This window comes from Ptychodera flava, chromosome 18 (assembly GCF_041260155.1).
Source record: "Ptychodera flava strain L36383 chromosome 18, AS_Pfla_20210202, whole genome shotgun sequence".
Classification (NCBI taxonomy): Eukaryota; Metazoa; Hemichordata; class Enteropneusta; family Ptychoderidae; genus Ptychodera; species Ptychodera flava.
The window spans coordinates 23,270,171-23,291,175 of NC_091945.1; the positions used below are offsets into that span (position 1 = coordinate 23,270,171).

General features: G+C 39.9%; 2 protein-coding genes across 4 annotated transcripts; both read left to right on the plus strand.

Annotated features, from left to right (window-relative positions):
* Positions 1 to 4,431: 4,431 nt before the first annotated feature.
* Positions 4,432 to 14,235, plus strand: LOC139117190 (carboxymethylenebutenolidase homolog). 3 transcript variants are annotated; one of them, XM_070680082.1, is made up of 3 exons: positions 4,438 to 4,726; positions 8,747 to 8,886; positions 12,407 to 14,235. In XM_070680082.1, the coding sequence occupies exons 2-3, from the start codon at positions 8,778 to 8,780 to the stop codon at positions 13,270 to 13,272; spliced, it is 975 nt and encodes a 324-aa protein (XP_070536183.1). In that variant the 5' UTR covers positions 4,438 to 4,726; positions 8,747 to 8,777; the 3' UTR covers positions 13,273 to 14,235. The 3 variants fall into 3 exon arrangements, with proteins under 3 accessions (XP_070536184.1, XP_070536183.1, XP_070536182.1); XM_070680081.1 differs by having other exon boundaries at positions 4,444 to 4,732; XM_070680083.1 differs by lacking the exon at positions 8,747 to 8,886 and having other exon boundaries at positions 4,432 to 4,732.
* A 912-nt stretch (positions 14,236 to 15,147) lies between these two features.
* LOC139117191 (carboxymethylenebutenolidase homolog) lies at positions 15,148 to 20,572 on the plus strand. The gene is made up of 3 exons (XM_070680084.1): positions 15,148 to 15,242; positions 16,519 to 16,647; positions 17,914 to 20,572. The coding sequence occupies exons 2-3, from the start codon at positions 16,539 to 16,541 to the stop codon at positions 18,738 to 18,740; spliced, it is 936 nt and encodes a 311-aa protein (XP_070536185.1). The 5' UTR covers positions 15,148 to 15,242; positions 16,519 to 16,538; the 3' UTR covers positions 18,741 to 20,572.
* The last annotated feature ends 433 nt before the right edge of the window (positions 20,573 to 21,005 follow it).

Here is a 21,005-nt window from a genome sequence, read left to right on the forward strand (position 1 = left end):
CTTTCTTTGTTATTTAGCCGCGGAAGATGTAGACCAATTGGAAGTTTGTTTGTGTGCTTGCTTCCTAAATCCAAAATTTGATATAAAACGTAACTGAAAAAAAATCAGCAAAACTCCTTTCTCACTATTTGCACACTTCTTCAAGCGAGGGCCAACTCACTGTAAATGCCTTTACCTATTTATACGCATTCGCGATAATGATTGTCTACGTGCGCGCAAAGGCGAAAACACGGTCCTTTGGAAGTCGGCATGAATTCGCCCAACAGTCATTGTTAAATTAGCTTCGCCATTAAGGCAGTGAAAATAGCAAACCCAATTCAATGGCAGAAGAAACTCGTGGAAAGTATTGCTTTGGGCAAAAAGGCGTATCTGCGGGTAGGTATACACGGATTCTGCGTTTTGAAGTAAATGACGCACTTTCTCGTCATTTTATGACGGAGCAATTACAGCGGTGGTGTCGACCGGCCCTAGTTTTTTTTTGCAATCTCCAGCTTGTAAGAATAGCCATTCTATTGTGAGAAGTCGAAAGTTCCAAATGAATATCATGATCAGCTGTAATTTCGAAATAATCAGTGTACAGAAATTTGAAATTATGGACTTACAATCCATGAATAATTTTACAACTATGGACGCTTTTAGATTAACCAGATATGAACTGAATTGCCTCGCGTGCACATTTTGTAAAGTACTTCTTGGGGTATTGGCTTTTATGACATTACATTGTTTTTATTCCCGAAATTAATCCAATCTATCTAAATTTGACATTATCCCCACTGTATTACGCAATGAAAAAAAAGAAAAGAAACCATTTGAAAAATTATGATCCAACAATATCTGTCGATGCAAGTGCAAATGGCTGAGCAGGCTCTTAACTGGCAGAGGTCGCGTTTGCGTATAAATTCTGCATATTTCACATATAATTGCCATGTAGAACGAGTTGACCTACTTCACAGTATCTCAATGCGCCCAAAAACGATACAATCATCTGTGCCGCGCCGTGTAGCAGCAAAATGAGTTCGTGACCTTTGAAGTACGCGTTTCAAAAAATAAATACCCATGGGAACCTGCTCACCACGCCACGCAACTCATGTACAGCTGACTATGGTGCACTTGTCAGGCGATGGTCGATGATTCTGGTTATTGCCTATATTGTCAAGTTCAATGCCTAATTTACGGAAACACGAACTCTGTCTAGTGTATTCGAAGCTCTGCGTACAGGTTGTGCACACGGCCTCTACCACGTGCTGTCCTGTGGACAGTGTGGTACAAGCCGTCGGCCTACCACCGTACCGCCGGGAAACGCAGACCTATTGTACGCAGGAGCATGGCAGGAGCTAGCCTACTGCTCCTGATTTAACATCAATGCCAACATGGAAATCTCATGAAAAATTTGTCATTGTTGGTTCTGTAGCTAATACAATCTTGAAAAGCAACTTAAAAGACACAGACTGTCAATACGTCGCCATAATATTATGCTGATCTCAGCGGAACCATGCCGGAATATAAATTCGCTGACACACACACAAGATTGAAAAGTGTCACTCTACATCTCATTCTCAGAGAAAAATGCATTGATCAAATATTATGACGCTAACCTTCGATAATCTAGCTTTTGGTTCGCTATGTCCAGAGTAACCCACACGATTCTTAAAGTCAAACGTCGACACGACGACATCAACAGTCAAAACTCAAGATTAGCGATCAGCGCGGCCGAGTGACTGAATTCAGAAATCACTTTGTGTAAAATGTTTTAGTGCAGCAGTACATGAAGTAGGTCATGGCCTTGGACTCTGTGCACGAACCTGATTGGACACTTCAATACCTTTGACCCAAAGTTATTATTCATCAGCACTTCCATGCCATGAGGCTAGGTAGAGAACGTATTACGTACGCAGTGTACGCTGTGTGTTAGGAACGCACACAGGGAATGCACAGCGTACACTGCGTACGTACGCAGGGCTAGCGAGAGAGTTGCCGACATCGACGGTTATTTACGAAAAAAGAATAAAAGACTGGCATTTTGGAAGCAATCGAGTAGCTGGGGTAGGCAGGGATACGACTTGGGCCCAAGAACGCTGAATTTCGGCAGTAATTTGGCTTTTTACGTCAAGTCCAAAAATGGATTTGAAGTCACCAACTCTACGTACGGGTCTTTGCAGGGCTGTGGTGAGCGGGGCTATTAATAGCTGTAGCGGAACACACAGCATCGTACGCAGGGCTAAGAACGTATGTACTCATTTCTGGCGATCGAGCAGCGAGGGAAACAATCAATTACCAAGGATGAAGCTAATTTGCTAAACGATATTTTATCTTGAATAGTGAGTTGAATGAGTAATAAAATATCATATTTTTAATGTTCAATACGAGGTTGAAACACGGAGGGACCGTGGTTGAAACCAGAGCTATCCAGCTGTAGCCAACCTGGACAAGCACATTTCACAGCGCCCTCAAACAGTCGATTGTTTTCACTTGTCATACGCGGCGTAACAGAAAAATTAAAACTTTCATAACTTCATTAATATCCAAGCCACGCCCACCAAAACCTTTTCAGTTCTAGCCATTTGAATTCTGAAGATGTCTACCAAATTTGACTGAAATACGTTCAGCCGTTTTTGAGAAAATGGACCAACAGACAGACAGACAGACACACAGACACACAGACACACAGACGGACAGACAGACAGACATCGCTGCGACATAACCTCGCTGCGCGCATGCGCACGCGAGGTAAAAACTAACTTTTTCCGACAAAGAATCAGAGCAGGCTTATCGTTCAGCTGTCTTATAGGTTGATAGAATGAATATTTTAAGGTACCTTGATTTTCTGGTATTTCTTCTTTGTTTATTTATATGTTTGCTACGTCGCAGGTTTTTAATGGACGGCAAATAAGTCAAAGAGGGTAGCAATAATTAGCAGGGTCAGCTTGGCCAGAATGTAGGCTGCATATTTCAACTTGGTGTCAAAGGTCAGTTTTGTTGAACACATGCTCAAACGCTATGATTACTTCTAAATAGCGATGTTCACTCTTTGAACACAAAATGGGTGGTGACGCTGACCACTGAACACCTATATATGGGATAATTTACTTCATCAAATGAAATGTCTCTGAAACTCTTTGCGATGAAAGCCACTGCATCGAAACCGTGTACTTTTCAATAGTTCAATGTCAGCACAAACCTTCTTGTGTCAACTTGAAGTTATTGAAGACGCCACCTACTACTTATCGCTTGTGACATTTTATCATGGAACAAAATTGAAAATGACCTTCTACAAGTAAGCGGTGATTAACACCCTGAAGCATTTCACTTCTATATCATCAAATGAAAAAAAGTCCTAATACGCGCGCCACTTTCTATGGTGAGCGTGAATTGGCGTCTTACATGTATCGGCTAAATTTCCCGACATCCTAAGCTTGCCTTACCTCAGTGTGTAACACATAGACGTTTAGTTTTTGCTGCATGGAGATTGATTCATAAAGACCAAAAGTTCTGAATCAAAAGATAAAGTCAAATATAATTGTGATCAAATGATTTACGTAATTGCTCAACTACTGTATTTTGCGCACTACACGCTAAGTTTTACCGGCATTTCATTTTCAGATTTCTACATAATTGTTTAGTCTCGATTTGTCATACCATTGTGTCATGGGGGTTACATTGCTGCCATTCCTTTTGTTCTCAAAAAAATTGTTGAGTCTTCATTAATATCGTCTATAGTGTTGTCAATCGTTTGTTAAAAGTTTGACCCGAAACGCAGCAACGTTTGTGCGGGGAAAGGTAAGAACTGATTTTTCACAGGTTGTTCAAACTTACTGCTATAAGATCCTTATGTCAACAATGACTACAAAGACATCATCAGCCAATATCTAGGCTGTCAGTGAATGTATACTTTCATATTGCTGCTTGCAGAGAATACATAGAAGGTCTCAATACTGGTCTCGGTACCATTACATGACGATATTTTTAATGTTTCAACCGCAGCACTGTAAGAACTTTTCTGTACGTTTTATAATTGCATGCCATTCTATTCAGGGGTTCCTGACTGTGGCCCTCAGGATATTTCTGAGAGTTTTGCATTGAGATTGATTATTGAATATTCTCAGACTTTGTTTGTGTCTGAGTGTATCTGTGTGTGGTTTTTCAATGTCTGACCTCGTCACCTGATGATAAGAGAGAGCGAGAGGGAGAGACAGACAGACAGGCAGACAGAGACAGAGACAGACAGACAGACAGACAGACAGACAGACAGACAGACAGACAGACAGACAGAGACAGAGACAGAGAGAGACATAGAGAGAGACAGAGAGACAGACAGACAGACAGACAGACAGACAGACAGACAGAGAGGCGCCCTGCCCCTTATACTATCTACACCCAGTCTTGAGCATTTCCATGAACTCCACTAGCTCTGAAATCGCAGTGACTGTTTCAGTCAAACCAATAGTTGGCATTGCTGAATTTGCTTGACAGTTCAGTTGCGTATATTGCAAAACCGTAATTCCACCAATGTGGTGGGAAGGACGGTGATTGGCACCATTTTTGAGAGAGCACAATGCCAACAATGCCCGGCTTTGTGTGTGACAAATGCCTACATTGTCAATTTGGTGATCCCCTGTGAAAGTCAAAACAAGACACGGAACTGGGAAGGCAGGCGTTACAGCGGACAGCTCTAAGGTTGTAGAGTCTTTTTTATCGTGGAACCACTCTGTCTGACGACAGTTGTAAGGTAACGGTAAGTAAATTTGAAAGTCTTTACCCATACCAAAATAGATGTATCTCTATAAAACGAACCATACGTCTGAACTATCGTGATGCTTATTTCACTGCACCATACCGAGAAGTTCACGCCCTTTCAATCGTATAGCATGACTCTCGAACTTCAGCTTCATGTAGCAGTCGCGAACTTTAAACTGCAATAATGTAGGGATGTGCTTTTTTCAAATAAGAGCAGGGAAATATCGCGACGACAACAAAAATCCCAACTACGGGGGAATCTAACTTGAAATACTATATCCAGCGAGCAAACATGTGTTCTTGCACAACCAATGTGAATGTAAGTGTTGCTTACATCATAGACCCTCGAGAGAAACGTTTTTCTCGAGGGTCTATGCTTACATGCAGAGGACGAAGATTATGAAGATTATGACTACATAACTCTTCCTCATGCGCCTAATTTAGCAGGCCTACACTTATTATATCTAGTTCAAAGTTACTCGGCGAACACAGTGTCACTTTACCGCGGGGTAAATCCACTCCAATCTACTTCAACCTCACATGGCCCTGACGTCAAAATAAAATCGCAATCTCTTGAACTAACCGACCCAACGGCTCGTGCGTAACTTACTACCGATCTTGACACATTTTAACGCCATGCTAGTATCAGTTAAAAAGCTAATTAAAGAGAGTTATAGCTGCGGTATAAATTGAGCGTCTAAGACAAAACTTCACCTTTTTTCAATCGTTTGTTATTACACAGTCCGGAGGGACTGTGGTTATTATAAACGGTGGAGGGACCGTGATATAACATATCCTCAAAGAGGCATATTTATTGACGTGGTACACCTATTGTTCTATGTGTGTACCTATCTGATTCATACCTCGCAAACCTTTGTTACAAAACAAAACAAAACAGATTAAACGAAATTTGCTCTCTGTTTAGTCTCGTCAGGAATACGCCTCTTGTAAATATCTTTATGTCCTGACCTTTCCGAAAGAAGTGCTCATATGCCGATTTGCCATTCCATATTCACTTAGATGTGTTTTGTATCATTTACAATTTATTCAATATGTCACTTGTCTTCCCGCATATGGACGCTCAGATTTTCTCTAAAGGCCACATTCAGTTGTATTTTGTCCATGGGATGTATACACCATTGAACGTTACGAACCCCGAATACAAATACATTTCCCTCGCATTATATAACCGACGCCACTTTACTATGCGCCTATGTTTACTACTGAAGCAATCAGATTGACAAAAGCTTAGGGCATAAGTATTATCCTCTTGGGGAGTGAAGGTCACTCGAGGTTTTGATAAACAAACGAGATTCCCTTTCTTCCTGGGCTCCCAAAACAAAAACAGTGCGTGTAATGTGAAAGTTCAAGTTCGTTTTAATGTTTTGGTGATTTTTTTGCTCTTTTGTTATAATTCCAAAGAATTGCCTGTAGAGGTATATTTCAGGACGAATCGCAAGATTTTGTAAAAGTGTCGCTATTGAGCTTTTGGAGAATGTCTCCATCTAAAAACTATTTTTATGAATTAATCTTTGCTTTGGCTGTCGATAAGCACGTGTACAGAAATTAGTACATATTTGATACGTTATATTGTTTGTTTTGCATAGAGTCAAAGGAAGTACTTGTAGAATGCGCCTTGGGGACAAATATTTTGACTCTCAAACTTTTACAGTTCTTTTCTGAGGACACCGCGACATTGCACTTTTATATGATATCCGATATTTACGGCTACTAGACTCTACAATATCGAACTTAGATTGAACGATGGGGTGGTGAAATCTTTACTTGGCTAGAACGGTGAGGTTGTGAAATCTCCGATATATATCGGATATTTATTTGCGATTTGACAGACTCTAGTATCGTCTAGTATCGATGCTAGAGTCAGTCCTTGGAAGTCGGGCTTGGCCAGAACTCTGAGGTTGTGAAATCTCCGATATATATCGGATATATACTTGCGATTTGACAGACTCTAGTATCGTGTAGTATCGATGCTAGAGTCAGTCCCTGGAAGTCAGGCTTGGCCAGAATGGTAGGGTTGTGAAATCTCCGATATATATCGGATATTTACTTGCGATTTGACAGACTCTAGTATCGTCTAGTATCGATGCCAGAGTCAGTCCTGGAAGTCGGGCTTGGCCAGAAAGGTGAGGTTGTGAAATCTCCGATATATATCGGATATTTACTTGCGATTTGACGGACTCTAGTATCGTCTAGTATCGATGCTAGAGTCAGTCCCTGGAAGTCGGGCTTGGCCAGAACGGTGAGGTTGTGAAATCTCCGATATATATCGGATATTTACTTGCGATTTGACAGACTCTAGTATCGTCTAGTATCGATGCCAGAGTCAGTCCTTGGAAGTCGGGCTTGGCCAGAACTCTGAGGTTGTGAAATCTCCGATATATATCGGATATTTACTTGCGATTTGACAGACTCTAGTATCGTCTAGTATCGATGCTAGAGTCAGTCCCTGGAAGTCGGGCTTGGCCAGAACGGTGAGGTTGTGAAATCTCCGATATATATCGGATATTTACTTGCGATTTGACAGACTCTAGTATCGTCTAGTATCGATGCCAGAGTCAGTCCTGGAAGTCGGGCTTGGCCAGAACGGTGAGGTTGTGAAATCTCCGATATATATCGGATATATACTTGCGATTTGACAGACTCTAGTATCGTCTAGTATCGATGCTAGAGTCAGTCCCTGGAAGTCGGGCTTGGCCAGAACGGTGAGGTTGTGAAATCTCCGATATATATCGGATATTTACTTGCGATTTGACAGACTCTAGTATCGTCTAGTATCGATGCTAGAGTCAGTCCATGGAAGTCGGGCTTTGCCAGAACGGTGAGGTTGTGAAATCTCCGATATATATCGGATATTTACTTGCGATTTGACAGACTCTAGTATCGTCTAGTATCGATGCTAGAGTCAGTCCTTGGAAGTCGGGCTTGGCCAGAACTCTGAGGTTGTGAAATCTCCGATATATATCGGATATTTACTTGCGATTTGACAGACTCTAGTATCGTCTAGTATCGATGCTAGAGTCAGTCCCTGGAAGTCGGGCTTGGCCAGAACGGTGAGGTTGTGAAATCTCCGATATATATCGGATATTTACTTGCGATTTGACAAACTCTAGTATCGTCTAGTATCGATGCTAGAGTCAGTCCTCGGAAGTCGGGCTTGGCCAGAACGGTGAGGTTGTGAAATCTCCGATATATATCGGATATTTACTTGCGATTTGACAGACTCAAATATATTGATATATTGATATTAGAGTCCCCATATCGCCGATAAATATCGGGTAAATATCGGAGATTTCACAGATCCGGTGTGCCGAGGTACAAGGCAAGTATTCTAGTATCGTCTAGTATCGATATTAGAGTCCCCAAATCGCCGATAAATATCGGGTAAATATCGGCGATTTCACAGATCCGGCGTGCCGGGGCACGAGGCAAGTCATTCTAGTATCGTCTAGTATCGATATTAGAGTCCCCAAATCGCCGATAAATATCGGGTAAATATCGGAGATTTCACAGATCCGGTGTGGCCGAGGTACAAGGCTAGTCATCATAGTATCGTCTAGTATCGATATTAAAGTCCCCAACGCTTCCCATGGAACGACGGCATTTCATTCTAGTATCGTCTAGTATCGATACTAGTCCCGAAAACGTCGATATGTCAAACTTCGATACTAGATTGTAAATATCCGATATTTAAAAATTGTGCAAAGTCGCGCCTTCATTTCTTTTCTGATATAACAATTGTGTATATAACAGTGGGCGGAGGGACTTTTCGTTCATCAAGGCTTCAAAATATATCTGAGCGTTATATAAGCACCATTAACATCTAATCTACAATAGACTTCAGTCTAGGTTGGTAAAATCTACAAGCTTAGAAACTGAACAAAGTGAATCTCTCTCTCTCTCTCTCTCTCTCTCTCTCTCTCTCTCTCTCTCTCTCTCTCTCTCTCTCTCTCTCTCTCTCTCTCTCTCTCTCTCCTCATTATATACATTATAGATTACGTTTAGACACTGAAGATCTATAGGAAATGGCCCCGTCTTGTTCACTAAAACGTTTAGCAGTGTGTGTTGCGATCTGCGTGGGCATCTTCGCCATTGGTATAATTGGTGTCTGCTTCTACGTCTGGGAAACAAACAGTAAGTTTACTGAACTGAGCATCATCAGAGAACTGAAAGAAAATGTTATTTTATAACAAATCATGAGATATCAAGTGCTTGCCAATATAGTTTTACTCAAGAATGCAAGTGATATGTTTGTAGCCATTGGCTGGCTGAATATTTTTGTCATCATTGAATGATTTGTGAACATCCAATCAGCTACGCAATAGTCCTTCAAGGGAAGTGGTCGTTGGAACTGCGCATGTGCAACTTTCTTGTTTACAAACATTGTATTTCATGCACTATATATAGATGCATCATGTCAAAATAGCTGCAACATTTAAATTCTACAATGTACATTAAGACAAACATGTTTAAACTTACATCGATCGCCTACGTAGCTTGGATATACAGTGTTTACATCGGTCGTAGGGGTCCCTAGCGACCTTTAAGCGCCCTTCCGACGACCACCGCCCTTTAAGTTGCCGTGAATAATTAAAATCGACCCATCAGATATAATCTTCCGAGTCGTTGCACAAAAAGCATGTAACATTTTATTTATTCTGTATAAAATCGGGCTTAATTGGACGTCATAATATTCTGCTAAACACTTCACAAGAATACTGCATTTGTTAGTAATAGTGTAAACGACAAGTTTTTGGTGTGATCTGCATGTAACACTTATTTCCAGAAGGATGGTGTTGGTTACATCATGGGGTAGAAGCGAGTCATCAGTGATACACTGTTGTCGGCGTACACAATCTGAAGAATGGAATCAAATTTTGTATTTACTGAAAAAGCAACACGATTACGACTATATATAACGAGCGTTTTTTTAATTTTCATTAGATTTTTCCAGGGTGGATCTTGAGTACAATTACAGCTATTACAGAGGGCATGTTTTTCTATTCATTGTCTTTGACGAGTTCGGGCTAAACGTGCAGTGTGTAAGGAAGATATTTTCTTTCTAGAACGTTGCACTGATCTTCATCTTCAAAAAGCATATAGGGACGTTTGCTAGGGAATGAATCAGAATCTTGTTTAGTAAGAATAAAATTCACTTGCGAAGGGATTACCCGTGTAAAACATTACTTTCGTGCTATTTAACATGTCTTATTCCTCCTGAGTCCGATAAAGTGGACAGGTATAAAGATATCACGGATTCTGATTGTTTTTAGTGCCTCGGGGTACGTTTTCAATCGGGTCTTTGACCGAAGTGAACTTAGAGCGACCGCGTCACTTATCTCTACCAAGATGAACAACACTTCATTGCATTCCCAGATCGTTGCTCGTGGCCGTAGGTTTGTTTACATTACCGTTGATATTCATGGGGAGCGATTCAATCGCAGTCCCTTCACGTACACTGGTCGACAGTGATTCTCAGTATTTCTCATAATATTAGTACTGAAGCATATTCGTGGCACATTTGTGAGGAAATAACATCTCGTAATTAAATTTCCCGAGATTTTGAGTCTCGTAATTGCAAGGTTATGATTCTCGTAATTACGAGGACTAAAATCACGTAAATACGAGATTTCTTTATTTTTTTCAAAAATTGCACGAATACATTTCTATACATAAGGTCTCATATGGAAGCAGGTAAAGTTTTATCAGGGATAACCTCGTAGTTGAAGCAGTTTTTTTTGAAAGACATTATACACGATTGGGACTAATTTTTGAGAATAACTGTTCAAATTTATCAAAAGTACTTGGTGCCCTATAGCTGAAGTTTCAATATTACAAATTACCTATAAAAACAAGTGGATTGCAAAAAAGGAGATGAGCTTAAATTTGATTACGGAAATATTCCATTCTCCCAAATTATTTCTAATCGTGTTATTAGCAATTTTACCGCAGTTCCCACACAATTCACCCGCGCATGTAAAGTTAGCTAAACAACTTGTATACTCTATACTGGGGAACAGTAAGAGAAAACAGACAAACGGTACAAAATGTCGGCTAGGGTAATTCACAGTGTTCCATGGCGAACGAGGAGCCAGAAATTAAGTAGCGTTTGTCCGCCGTTAACACGATTGGAACTAATTTGGGATAATTGGATTTTCATATTTTTTAAATTTCTCAAAAGTGTTAGGTGCCAGATAGTTGAACGTTGCAATAATACAAATTACTCATAAAAACAAGTGTGTAATGTAAAAAGAAAAGCAGATGAGATTACATTTGTTGGCATTACTTCACCATCCTATTATTCCAAATTAGTTCCAATCGTGTTCGTTGAAGTCATTGAAGAGGCATTCATCATACTATGGCAGTTATCCGTGAACCAGAGAGAGAACATTTGCTGACACAGAGCATAAACGCAAGAGCATGTAGAATTGCAAAGTGTGAATCAGGACATGCAATCGACATACCTCGTCAAAAGTATACTCATGAACAAACACTTTAACTGTTATGATAGTATTTGCATTAGTATTGCAAACTATCACATTTCTACTCCCTAACATATGTAATGTCAGAACATGGACTCTCGAGAAACACATTTTTATCGTGAGTCTATGGTTAGAATTACCAACACCATGCTATACACAAATCGTTGACAAAATGATTCCTGCTCAGTCTTTAGTTCAGTTCTCGTAATACTAGAGGTATATAGAGGTAGTGTTTACAAGTTCAACGTTGTGCATTCCAAGATGATTTTATAGCAAAGCGAGTAACTATATTTCACAATCGGAACAAAAACACTGGATATTAAATGTTCAAAAACGTTAAAACCTAACCGGAAGTAAGATAAATTACTTGAAAATATTGGTAACATTTCACCAAATTACTGCCAATGAACGTAAACTATGCGATCGGCAGTGAGTTATTGGCAGGATTCGAATTCTGATTCCCAAGCGGCCAAAAGTATTTAAGATGTTCCGAGCAGGGATTGGGTTGTTAGCTGTTGTATTGTGACTTCCAACAGTTGCATCTCAATCGTCTTTTTCATGCTTTCGATTTTGAAAATAACCTTCTTAAACAAGGTCAGGGATCGATTGTAAAACTTGGATTTGCTTTTAGTCGGCATTACCCGTGTATTTGAAGGCTTAATGGAGTTTTTCATTCGTTATTCTCTGTTGGCGATCGGTTTCTCTGTCGGTGTTTTACTTTACCTCTTTAAGTTAAGTGGTGTTCATGGCCTAGGTCACGATTAGAGAAATATCGCAGATTTACAAGCCCCACCGCCGTCCCCGAATGTACACATCGTAATTGTACATCGTACTTGATCGCGTCTATATATATGTATGTATGTATGAATGTATGTATGTATGATGATGTATGTATGTATGTATGTATGTATGTATGTATGTATGTATTTATGTATGTATGCGCAGTCAAATAAACAATTGAACATAAACAATATGACAACATTTTAGATAATTTTCATGCGCTGGCAGAGCATTACTTTGTCTGTCTTTTCAAACTGGTCTCTATGTCAGTGTGACTTTCGTTTTCCGCATGCATCGACGCGGATGGCGATTAAACCTTCCGTATCGGAAGCCTTCCGACCGAAGCATTTGCTTGTCTTCTTTCAATTGACTTGTCTTTTCGTTATTTCTAGATGATTGTGACGCAGTAAGTCGAACAAATGCTACTGCCACTGGTAATACCGAGTCGGACACTGCCTCGAATGGAATGGAAAGACCCTGCGAAGCGGGCGATGTACGAGAAGAGTATACAGCTGCAGGCAACATGACGACGGTGAACAGCAACCTGACTGCCTACGTCAGTCAACCGCGGGAAATGTCGTGTAAGGGCGCTGTTTTGGTTTTCCACGACATATTCGGACTCGATATTGGCGCCAACAGGGCGGCTGCTGACGAGTTGGCTAGAAACGGCTACACGGCTGTGCTTCCCGACCTGTTCCGTGGAAATCCGTGGACTTCCTCGTCAGACTGGAGGCAGTTCGGAATCTGGATGAGCGGGCACCCGCAGGAGCGCATCAACAACGACGTTGACGCCACGCTGGAGTTTATCGAGCAAAGTCTTGATTATGACGATATTGGTATTGTCGGGTTCTGCTGGGGAGGGACTCAGGTCATTTTAGGTACAGCCCGCCTTGCCGCGCGAATCAAAGCAGGAATTTCGTTCTACGGCTCCGTACAGGTCATGACGCCTCAAGACATACTCGCCATGAGAGCCCCGACGCTACTGGTGCATGCTGAAAATGACACAGTGGTCCCGCTAGCAGCGGTACAGAACCAAGAGATCTTGTTACAGGACGCGAACAGACTCCTACGAAGTGTTGACGACAACGACGCGAACATCGATCCGTCTCTCGTAACGTTTGTGAAAGTATTCGAAGGAGTAGAGCACGGCTTCGCTCACAGGGGCGACAGAAACGACCCCTTCATCATGCAGGCTGCCGCTGAAGCCTTTAGTGATATGTACACATGGCTGGACAAATATTTGCCGAAACGAAATTGACAGTAGCGTCTCTCTCTATGACGAATACAAGAAGCCCGTTTTCGGTTAGCACAAGATCAGGTTACAGAAAAAACGTAAAAATAGAGAACGCCATTTTCAAGAGCTCTATTTCTGTTTTTCGGAGTATTTTTAAGCATTTTTGTTTGTTAAAACTGTAACGACTTGTTAAATATATACCCCATTCAAATATCGGTATATTTTATACTTTTTATAAAGAGCTATGTGTGCGTCCATATGGTAGAGTCAAGCCGCTGCTCTAAACGGCCATATCACAGAAATACAAAATTGCAGAGTTCATACCAAACATTCATCTTGGCAAAATACACTAATGAAAGCCCGAAATTATATCGCCACAATTTAATCAATTAATTCAAATGATATATAAATATTATTTCCTTCAATACATGTACTATTTTATCCATTAGCACATTTTGCTGACTAACTCATGATCACACTATTAGATCAATTGAACTCAAGAAAAAATTAAATACTTCATTCTGAACACAGGCCCTTGAATTTTAAGGTCTTTGCCCTGAGATGACGTTAAAAAATACGATAACGATGTGAGCATTGAACTCTAGTCGAATGGCACGCGTGCGAAACCTGAAAACAGCATGTATCCCCCAGGCCTGCCAAACGATATGGAAACTCGCTGTGGTGTATGGTAACCTAGCTGCATGAGAAACGGTTTTTTACAGCATACTGTCGTTACTCAAATGGTAGACCTTTGTAGCCCCTCGTTCAATACACGACAGTCATTATTAGTGTTAGACCTCAAGCTTTCTGTATTCTGAAGATGCGCCCTCAACGGAGCGTTTATTGTGTAAGAGAAATGTCGTTCTCGATTATTGAAGAATATATGCTAAAATACTATCTATGTTCAAAGTTTTCAAAGCCGTATTGTATTGTCTGGATTTCTCAGTTTAAGACGTTTCACAGAACAACTGGTTTTAATCATTTCGCGTTATAATGTGTTATTCATACGCTTGTCGTGATGTATGTGTGATTTTAACCCTTTGAGTGCTATAATTTTTCCCACCAAAATTTGAGTGCTACACTTTACAAATTTTTATGAAATTTTCTGTAATTTTTTTTTGATAATTTTGGACCAAATGGACATAAAGTTTCATAGGCTACAGTTTCTTATCACAATTTTGGCAAAAATCTGAAAAACGTTGAGTGTGTAAATTTTGGAAAGGCGACAAAGATTTATTTTGGCGCTCAAAGGGTTAATGGTTTTGCTTTTCTGTTTTTACTGGGGACTCCTTATTTCACTCATCATGCGGGAAAGTGTGCTTACCTCTGTCTCAACACATTTTGTCAAATCAGAAATTTGATGTAAGCTTGTAACAATGGATCTATCAAAGGCACCTGGAAGACGATGTAATGCAGAAAATACACGAACAAAAAGTTAAGTCAATATTGATCGATAGTGATTTTCTTTAATAAACATTTTGTTGAATGTCCAATGCTGTCGCCGATAAATTGAGTATGTAGACTTTGCATAATCGCGTGTACTTTAAATTTGCTTCACTGAATACACGGCAATGTGAGAGCGTGTCTACTATAATAGTTTTGGATTTGCAGGAATAATTGAAAATATTTCACTCGCTCACAGAGCTTCGGTCAAATTGAACAAACTATGCACCGTTAGGAAGAAATTATTTTGATAATATTCAATTCAATTTAAAAATGAAGGCAGCTTTACTGTTTCATACCCATCGCCCAAATGTCCCGGTTCGGTGCAACGAACACCGCCCTCTGCCGACCGTACTTTACGTGAACTCCAAACACTAATTGTATTGCGTCATCACTTCAGCGTATAGAAATTCTTTATTGAAAGATTGAACAGAAGAAATGAAAGAGCCTTGTGGTAGGCATATGCCTGCGTCACTTTATTGTGATCTGACAATCTCTTCTGCTGAAAAGATAAATTGAAAACAAGGCATATTTCGGAAACCAGTTTTTAGGTAAGCGGCTCAATTGCGTTTCTCCTAATAACTTGATTTTGTCAAGTGTGTTTGCGAAGGAAAAGGAAGAGCGATATGGAATGTATTAGTTGTTTCAGTGTTTGTAGATGGCCAAAATCCATGCACACTCTTCCATAGCATTGTTTAAGATCGACGAACTGTCTAATCAACGAAACATATTTGCGGTCCGTATTCGACTTTCTCTTGTAACTCCTTTATCAAACGTACTTCTGACAAGCGTATAAGTAAGTACCAACAACGCATGTAGATACCAATACTCAAATTTACCTGTGCGAAACATCGACGCGATATATTTAGGATATGATACTATCTTGATAGTCGCTATGATTCTATACAAACGTGAGAATCATACCATACACCATGGTAGCGCTGAAAACCTCCACAGAACTGCGAGTGAACACATTTGTTTCTCCACTTTACTACACGAAGCATGTACAAAATGCTGTTTTCTTCTATTCAGTATGTCACCGTGCTGGCGTTCTCGACATGGGCACAAATACGTTGACTGCCTATTTGTATTGTTTGCGCGATTCAAAGTGCATTGGCCTTCATCATGGGTGGAGTGTTTAGGTTTCCGAACCGCACAATATAATGACAAGGTTTCACTCATGCCATACCTGTTATTCTCCAATAACTGGTTGCGTCAAAACATTTTAGAGGGCTCTGTAACTTTTTTGTTGCGATCACTTTTTTTCACCTTTCATAAAACACTGGCAGAATAGATAATAAAGCTGCCACAGAAAATCTCTGCCAAATTTTGTTTTCAAAATCTAGGTCGCTTGGCTGTTATTCATACGGCATTCCATTCTATACAATGTAGTTGACCTGAGTGTCACCTTTTCAAGAAAGGATCAATTCGAATTGTTTTCATGTGCTGACGAACGTCTGAGCAAGGTTGGTGAACAACGGCGAAACAACAAAACGACTGTGCATATACTTTTTTATGATAATATTAGCTGCAAGGGTTCGTACACTAGACCGTATTTCTTACCATCAACTTAGATTCACTATAGATCGGCGCTATACTTAATGAATCAAAGTATGTATGTGCAAATAAGGTCTTTTTTCCACTTTAAAGTCCCATAAGCCGGTGACTATTTCCCCTCGTATTTTGTAGGCAATCTTCAATGTACGAGAATGAAATTGCCAACATTGTCATCGCCTAGGCGTACATAATACCTAGGTACATTGAAATTGAGGCACGCAATTTTAACACGTTTTTCTCATTGATATGTATTTCTTGAATCGCTCGCAGTGGATAACTGATCGTCCAAGATGGCGGTCTGTACTACCAATCGCTGTGCAATCTGCAGTGCCCTGACGGCGGCGGCCTTCGCTATTGGTTTAATTTTCATTCTCTGCTACGTATACTGGTGGCCTGAAGGTAAGTTTTTCACTCCCGCAGCGATATCTTGTCTTAGAGCATGGACCACTTAATTGCTTGGACGGTGGACACAATGAAAAATAAAAAAAAATATGCGGGTGTAAAATTATCAAAGAAACCCCAAGCTTGTTACTTTTTGCAAAGAAAGTATTCTCATGACAGGAATGTTAGGGTAGAGTTGGTTTCAGAAAAAGAAATGAATTTTCTTATGCCAATAAAGAATGTCAAACGAATAGAAAGACGAAACCGCTGACATATGTCGCATGTTCTGATGGTGCATTCCTCGAACCTGTTTTGGCTGACATACGAAATCATAGGTGTGCTGAAGGTAGGGAGTTTTGTCTGATGAATTATTGAAAAATACCACTGTATTTTGCGAAATAATTACGGCAACAGAAAGTGCATCTTTGAAGTCTTACAATTGAAAATTCTTACAGTTTCACTTGGACGTCAGAGGAAAAAATCAAAATGATTGCGCATTAAAGCCCCATTATCTTTTACCTTATTCTTTTCTTAAAATACCACCAAATTTTACTTATATTTTGCCTTCACATCCTCTGCGCCATACAAGTAACATCGGCGATGTACAACCCCTTTTGACTTCAGATTTGCAGTTTTAACCGTCATTTTATAAAGCTTGTTTTCAAAGCTATCGTGATTAAATGTGAAATGTAACAACTTTGTACTAAGTGTCCTTGACTCTACACATATGTTGAACCATGAAAAAAACCCAAAGGATCGTTTAAGGTACAATGCGCCTCAGGGAACGAGAGTTGGACTTGTACTCTCAACATTTTACAATTCGTTTCTGATCTACCAAGAGTTTTTCCAAAGACTTAATACAGGAATGGCTGATATTTTGAATTCAAATATCGGTAAATCTTGGGTAATTTGTTTCTCTAGTACCAATATTTGAACGGTAACCGCTGATTTTCAATCTTGATTTTGAAAGAGAAAAGATAGAAAAGATGAAAGATCCCTTGAGGAAAGTTCGAACAAAAGTTTAAAGCTTTCATTTTCGAGGCGCATACTACGTTAATCATTCAATTTTTACTTTAGTGTCGACTATAATATATATATATATATATATATATATATATATATATATATATATATATTATATATATATATATATGGCAAAATTACAAATAACCCTAATAATTCTTCAGAATCAAAATGATGGAAAGTACGTATAAACTTTGGCTTCAAGTATGTAAACTGCCAGCTTTTCTTTCTTCAAAATCTCATTGAATTTTCATTCTACAGACCAAAAAATCGGGACCAGTGACATGGATATACCCCATGATCCGAACCAGGAAACAATGTGTGATCCGTCCAACCAACAGATAGAATATACGACGACATCCGCATACATAACTATCAATGAAAACTTAACAGCCTACGTGGATCAGCCGCTGGAAAGGTCGTGCAAGGGCGCCATCTTGCTATTCCACGACTTCTACGGGCTCAATTCGGCCTTCATCCGCACAATCGCCGCCGACTTGGCCAAACGCGGATATCGGGCAACGGTGCCGGATCTGTTCCGCGGTAACCCGTGGATGGCCGACGAGGGGAGCTCTGGATTCGACGAATGGGTGTCAGCGCATGCGCAACAACGCATCGACGCTGATGTGCAGGAGACTTTTTCTTTCGTCACGAACACACTTGCCATACCCACTATAGGCGCTGTGGGTTTTGGCTGGGGTGGCAGACAGGCTGTGCTTGCCTCAGCCCGACTCGACATCAAGGCTGCCGTTTCCTTCTACGCCACCGGCATCCAAGTCAGCGACGCCTTGGCGATGCGAACGCCCACTCTCCTCCTGCATGCCGACAACGACACTGTTGTGCCCATCGCCGACGTTCTGGCATTCCAATCGGCGCTACAAGACTCTGGCCGACTTTTACGGAACGTGGCGGACAACAGTCGTAGTATCCACACTAGCCTTGTGAGCTTCGTGAAGATATTCTCGGGCGTCGGCCACGGCTTCGTGGACAATGCGGATCAGAACGACCCGGCCGTTAGGCAAGCAGCCACAGAGGCCCTAGCAGACATGTATACGTGGCTAGAAAGGTACTTACCAACCCTGAACTGAGATAATTTGAACTTTTCTTTTTTCCAGTAGCAATGATTTTGAACGTTGATTACGATTTGCCTGCCGAGGATTGATGGTCGTGCAAAGTAGACACATTCAATTTGCTAATTTGCTGTGAAACTATGCAATATTGAAGTAAATGTTAAAAACCTTGAGCAATTTATGCACATATAAAACTTAACCAGTTTTATTTCAGTCTTATTTCAATGAAGGCCAACGGAAACATCCATTTATATGCTTCAAAAAGTTCAAATAATGATCAATTTATTAAGATATAAATTCAACGTGAATGTGAAGAAGAAAATGTGAAAATTAACTGAAGGATAAATTACAATTCAAAGAGGCAAATCTTAGAATGTTGAACAAATTCAATCTGAAGAATAATATAAAAGAAAAGATTATATTTCTGCCAGGCAGAATATTTAAATGCATCAATTTTGCATACCTTTAATCGTACAACAGAAGAATATCTGGTTTCTGTTGGCCAGAAATTTAAGGTCAAAGTGACGTATTTTGATAGCATTCATGTAGATATCGTTACATGTTAAAGCTGTTAGATCTGAAATGTTAATTTGCAGATCCCTCTTGACCTTCAGACTAATTGGTTCTGAAAGATATGACAGTTTTTGATGAACTTAACGTAGATGCTTAACTCAACTTGCCAAATGCCGAAAATGTCTGTTTATTAAATCACATCATTTATTTATCCTTAATGAAGGTTTTTCTATTAGAAGTACTGAGTGACACCGCGCTTCCAGGGACATACGGCTACGAAAAGAATTTGGTACTGACTATGTATGATTAGATGTGATAGATGTATGATAATGACCTTTCACGTCATTTGCATAACTTGTGCAATACTCGGGCTGATTTTACATGGTTTGTGGGAAAGTTTGAGAACTTAAGAACTTTTCGTCGTGTGATGCTTATGTCATACATTTACACTGACTCTCTTTCAGTTTTAATATTCCCTTCAAGATATGGGCTTACCAGAGAGAGCATAATTCGGTATACGCACACGCACATTCATTACGCTTCGCGATAGATATTCTTGCAAATTACGCGTTTCCTGAATTGTAGAAACTGAAATAATACGTCAAGGGCCGTATCCTGACCAAATTGCCAAGGGGGCAGAACCTAGCTTAGCTAGGATTAGGGCAATTTACATAAATTTACGTATTGAAAGTGTGGATTGTTCCGGGGGGGGGGGCAGCTGCCCCCTCTGCCAGGCTACGGCTCTTTTTTCCGAAAGTATAATCAAATGTAACATTGAAGCGCTATGAACTGCCAAGCATATAGCTGCAACCTTTCCTACATCCGTTAGTGTTATATTTACATGTTTCAAAACAGAAACCATCAAAAAGATTCTTGATATTTTTGGAATGAAATAATTTTATTTTTTATCTTTAAACCTTGTTTTCACTGCATGAATGGTAAAAAAATTAAAGAGGATTATTTTTTTATTTTGTAATTTTAACAATTTTACTGTTACAACGGTATTTTTTAAGACTTTTGAAAACACTGGTACGTCAAACTGCCTGCAGAGTTAGTGCGGTTTAAACAACGACAATCTTTTGTAGAAAAACTGTTTTGTAATTCAGTTTTTGAATTGTTTTTAACGTTTTTATCTGTCAATGATTTTTTTTTTGTCATTTTGTCTCTAAAGCACCACTTTTTGTCCAAATAATTATAGTAGTAGGGCTTTAAGTATACAAAATGTTATTCAAAATCACATCGATGTTTGAGTAGATTTGACATGCTATGACAGCGGATGAACAATTATAATGTGTAAACAGTAATATTTAATTTCACGTGAATGAAAAATTCCGATATGTTTCTGAAAATTTTTTTCATGTTAAATTAAATTCTAACCTTTAATTTTCCATGGATAAAGTTTTCAAGACAAATGTAAGTGTATTTCCGATGTGTTGCCGTGTTGCTGTGCACAAGTAAGGTGAGTGCTTATGACAGACATGCAACCACAGATATGTCAAGGAATAGCCATTGTTGGCTTGAACAAGGTGATCGTTTACATTTTACATGTTATATATGAGGAAAAGAGAATGGCAGACAAACAGACAGATGGGCGGACACACTTATTTACTGACACGCAGAGAAAGTGGCTGAGAGAGCGATACACAGAGGGGGTTATACAAATAGAGATACAGGGAGAGTACACGAAACGCCGGAAAGTACGACCGCTGACAGAATAGGAAACCTCGACAACCAACATCGAAAAGTCATTCTTTTTCATTCATCTCAAGA

Excerpts from the sequence above, each read along its gene's own strand:
- LOC139117190 (XM_070680082.1), top strand. The coding sequence starts at position 8,778 with ATGGCCCCGTCTTGTTCACTAAAACGTTTAGCAGTGTGTGTTGCGATC. Across the intron at positions 8,887-12,406 it reads CTACGTCTGGGAAACAAACA|ATGATTGTGACGCAGTAAGT; the intron begins GTAAGTTTACTG and ends CGTTATTTCTAG.
- LOC139117191 (XM_070680084.1), top strand. The coding sequence starts at position 16,539 with ATGGCGGTCTGTACTACCAATCGCTGTGCAATCTGCAGTGCCCTGACG. Across the intron at positions 16,648-17,913 it reads CGTATACTGGTGGCCTGAAG|ACCAAAAAATCGGGACCAGT; the intron begins GTAAGTTTTTCA and ends TTCATTCTACAG.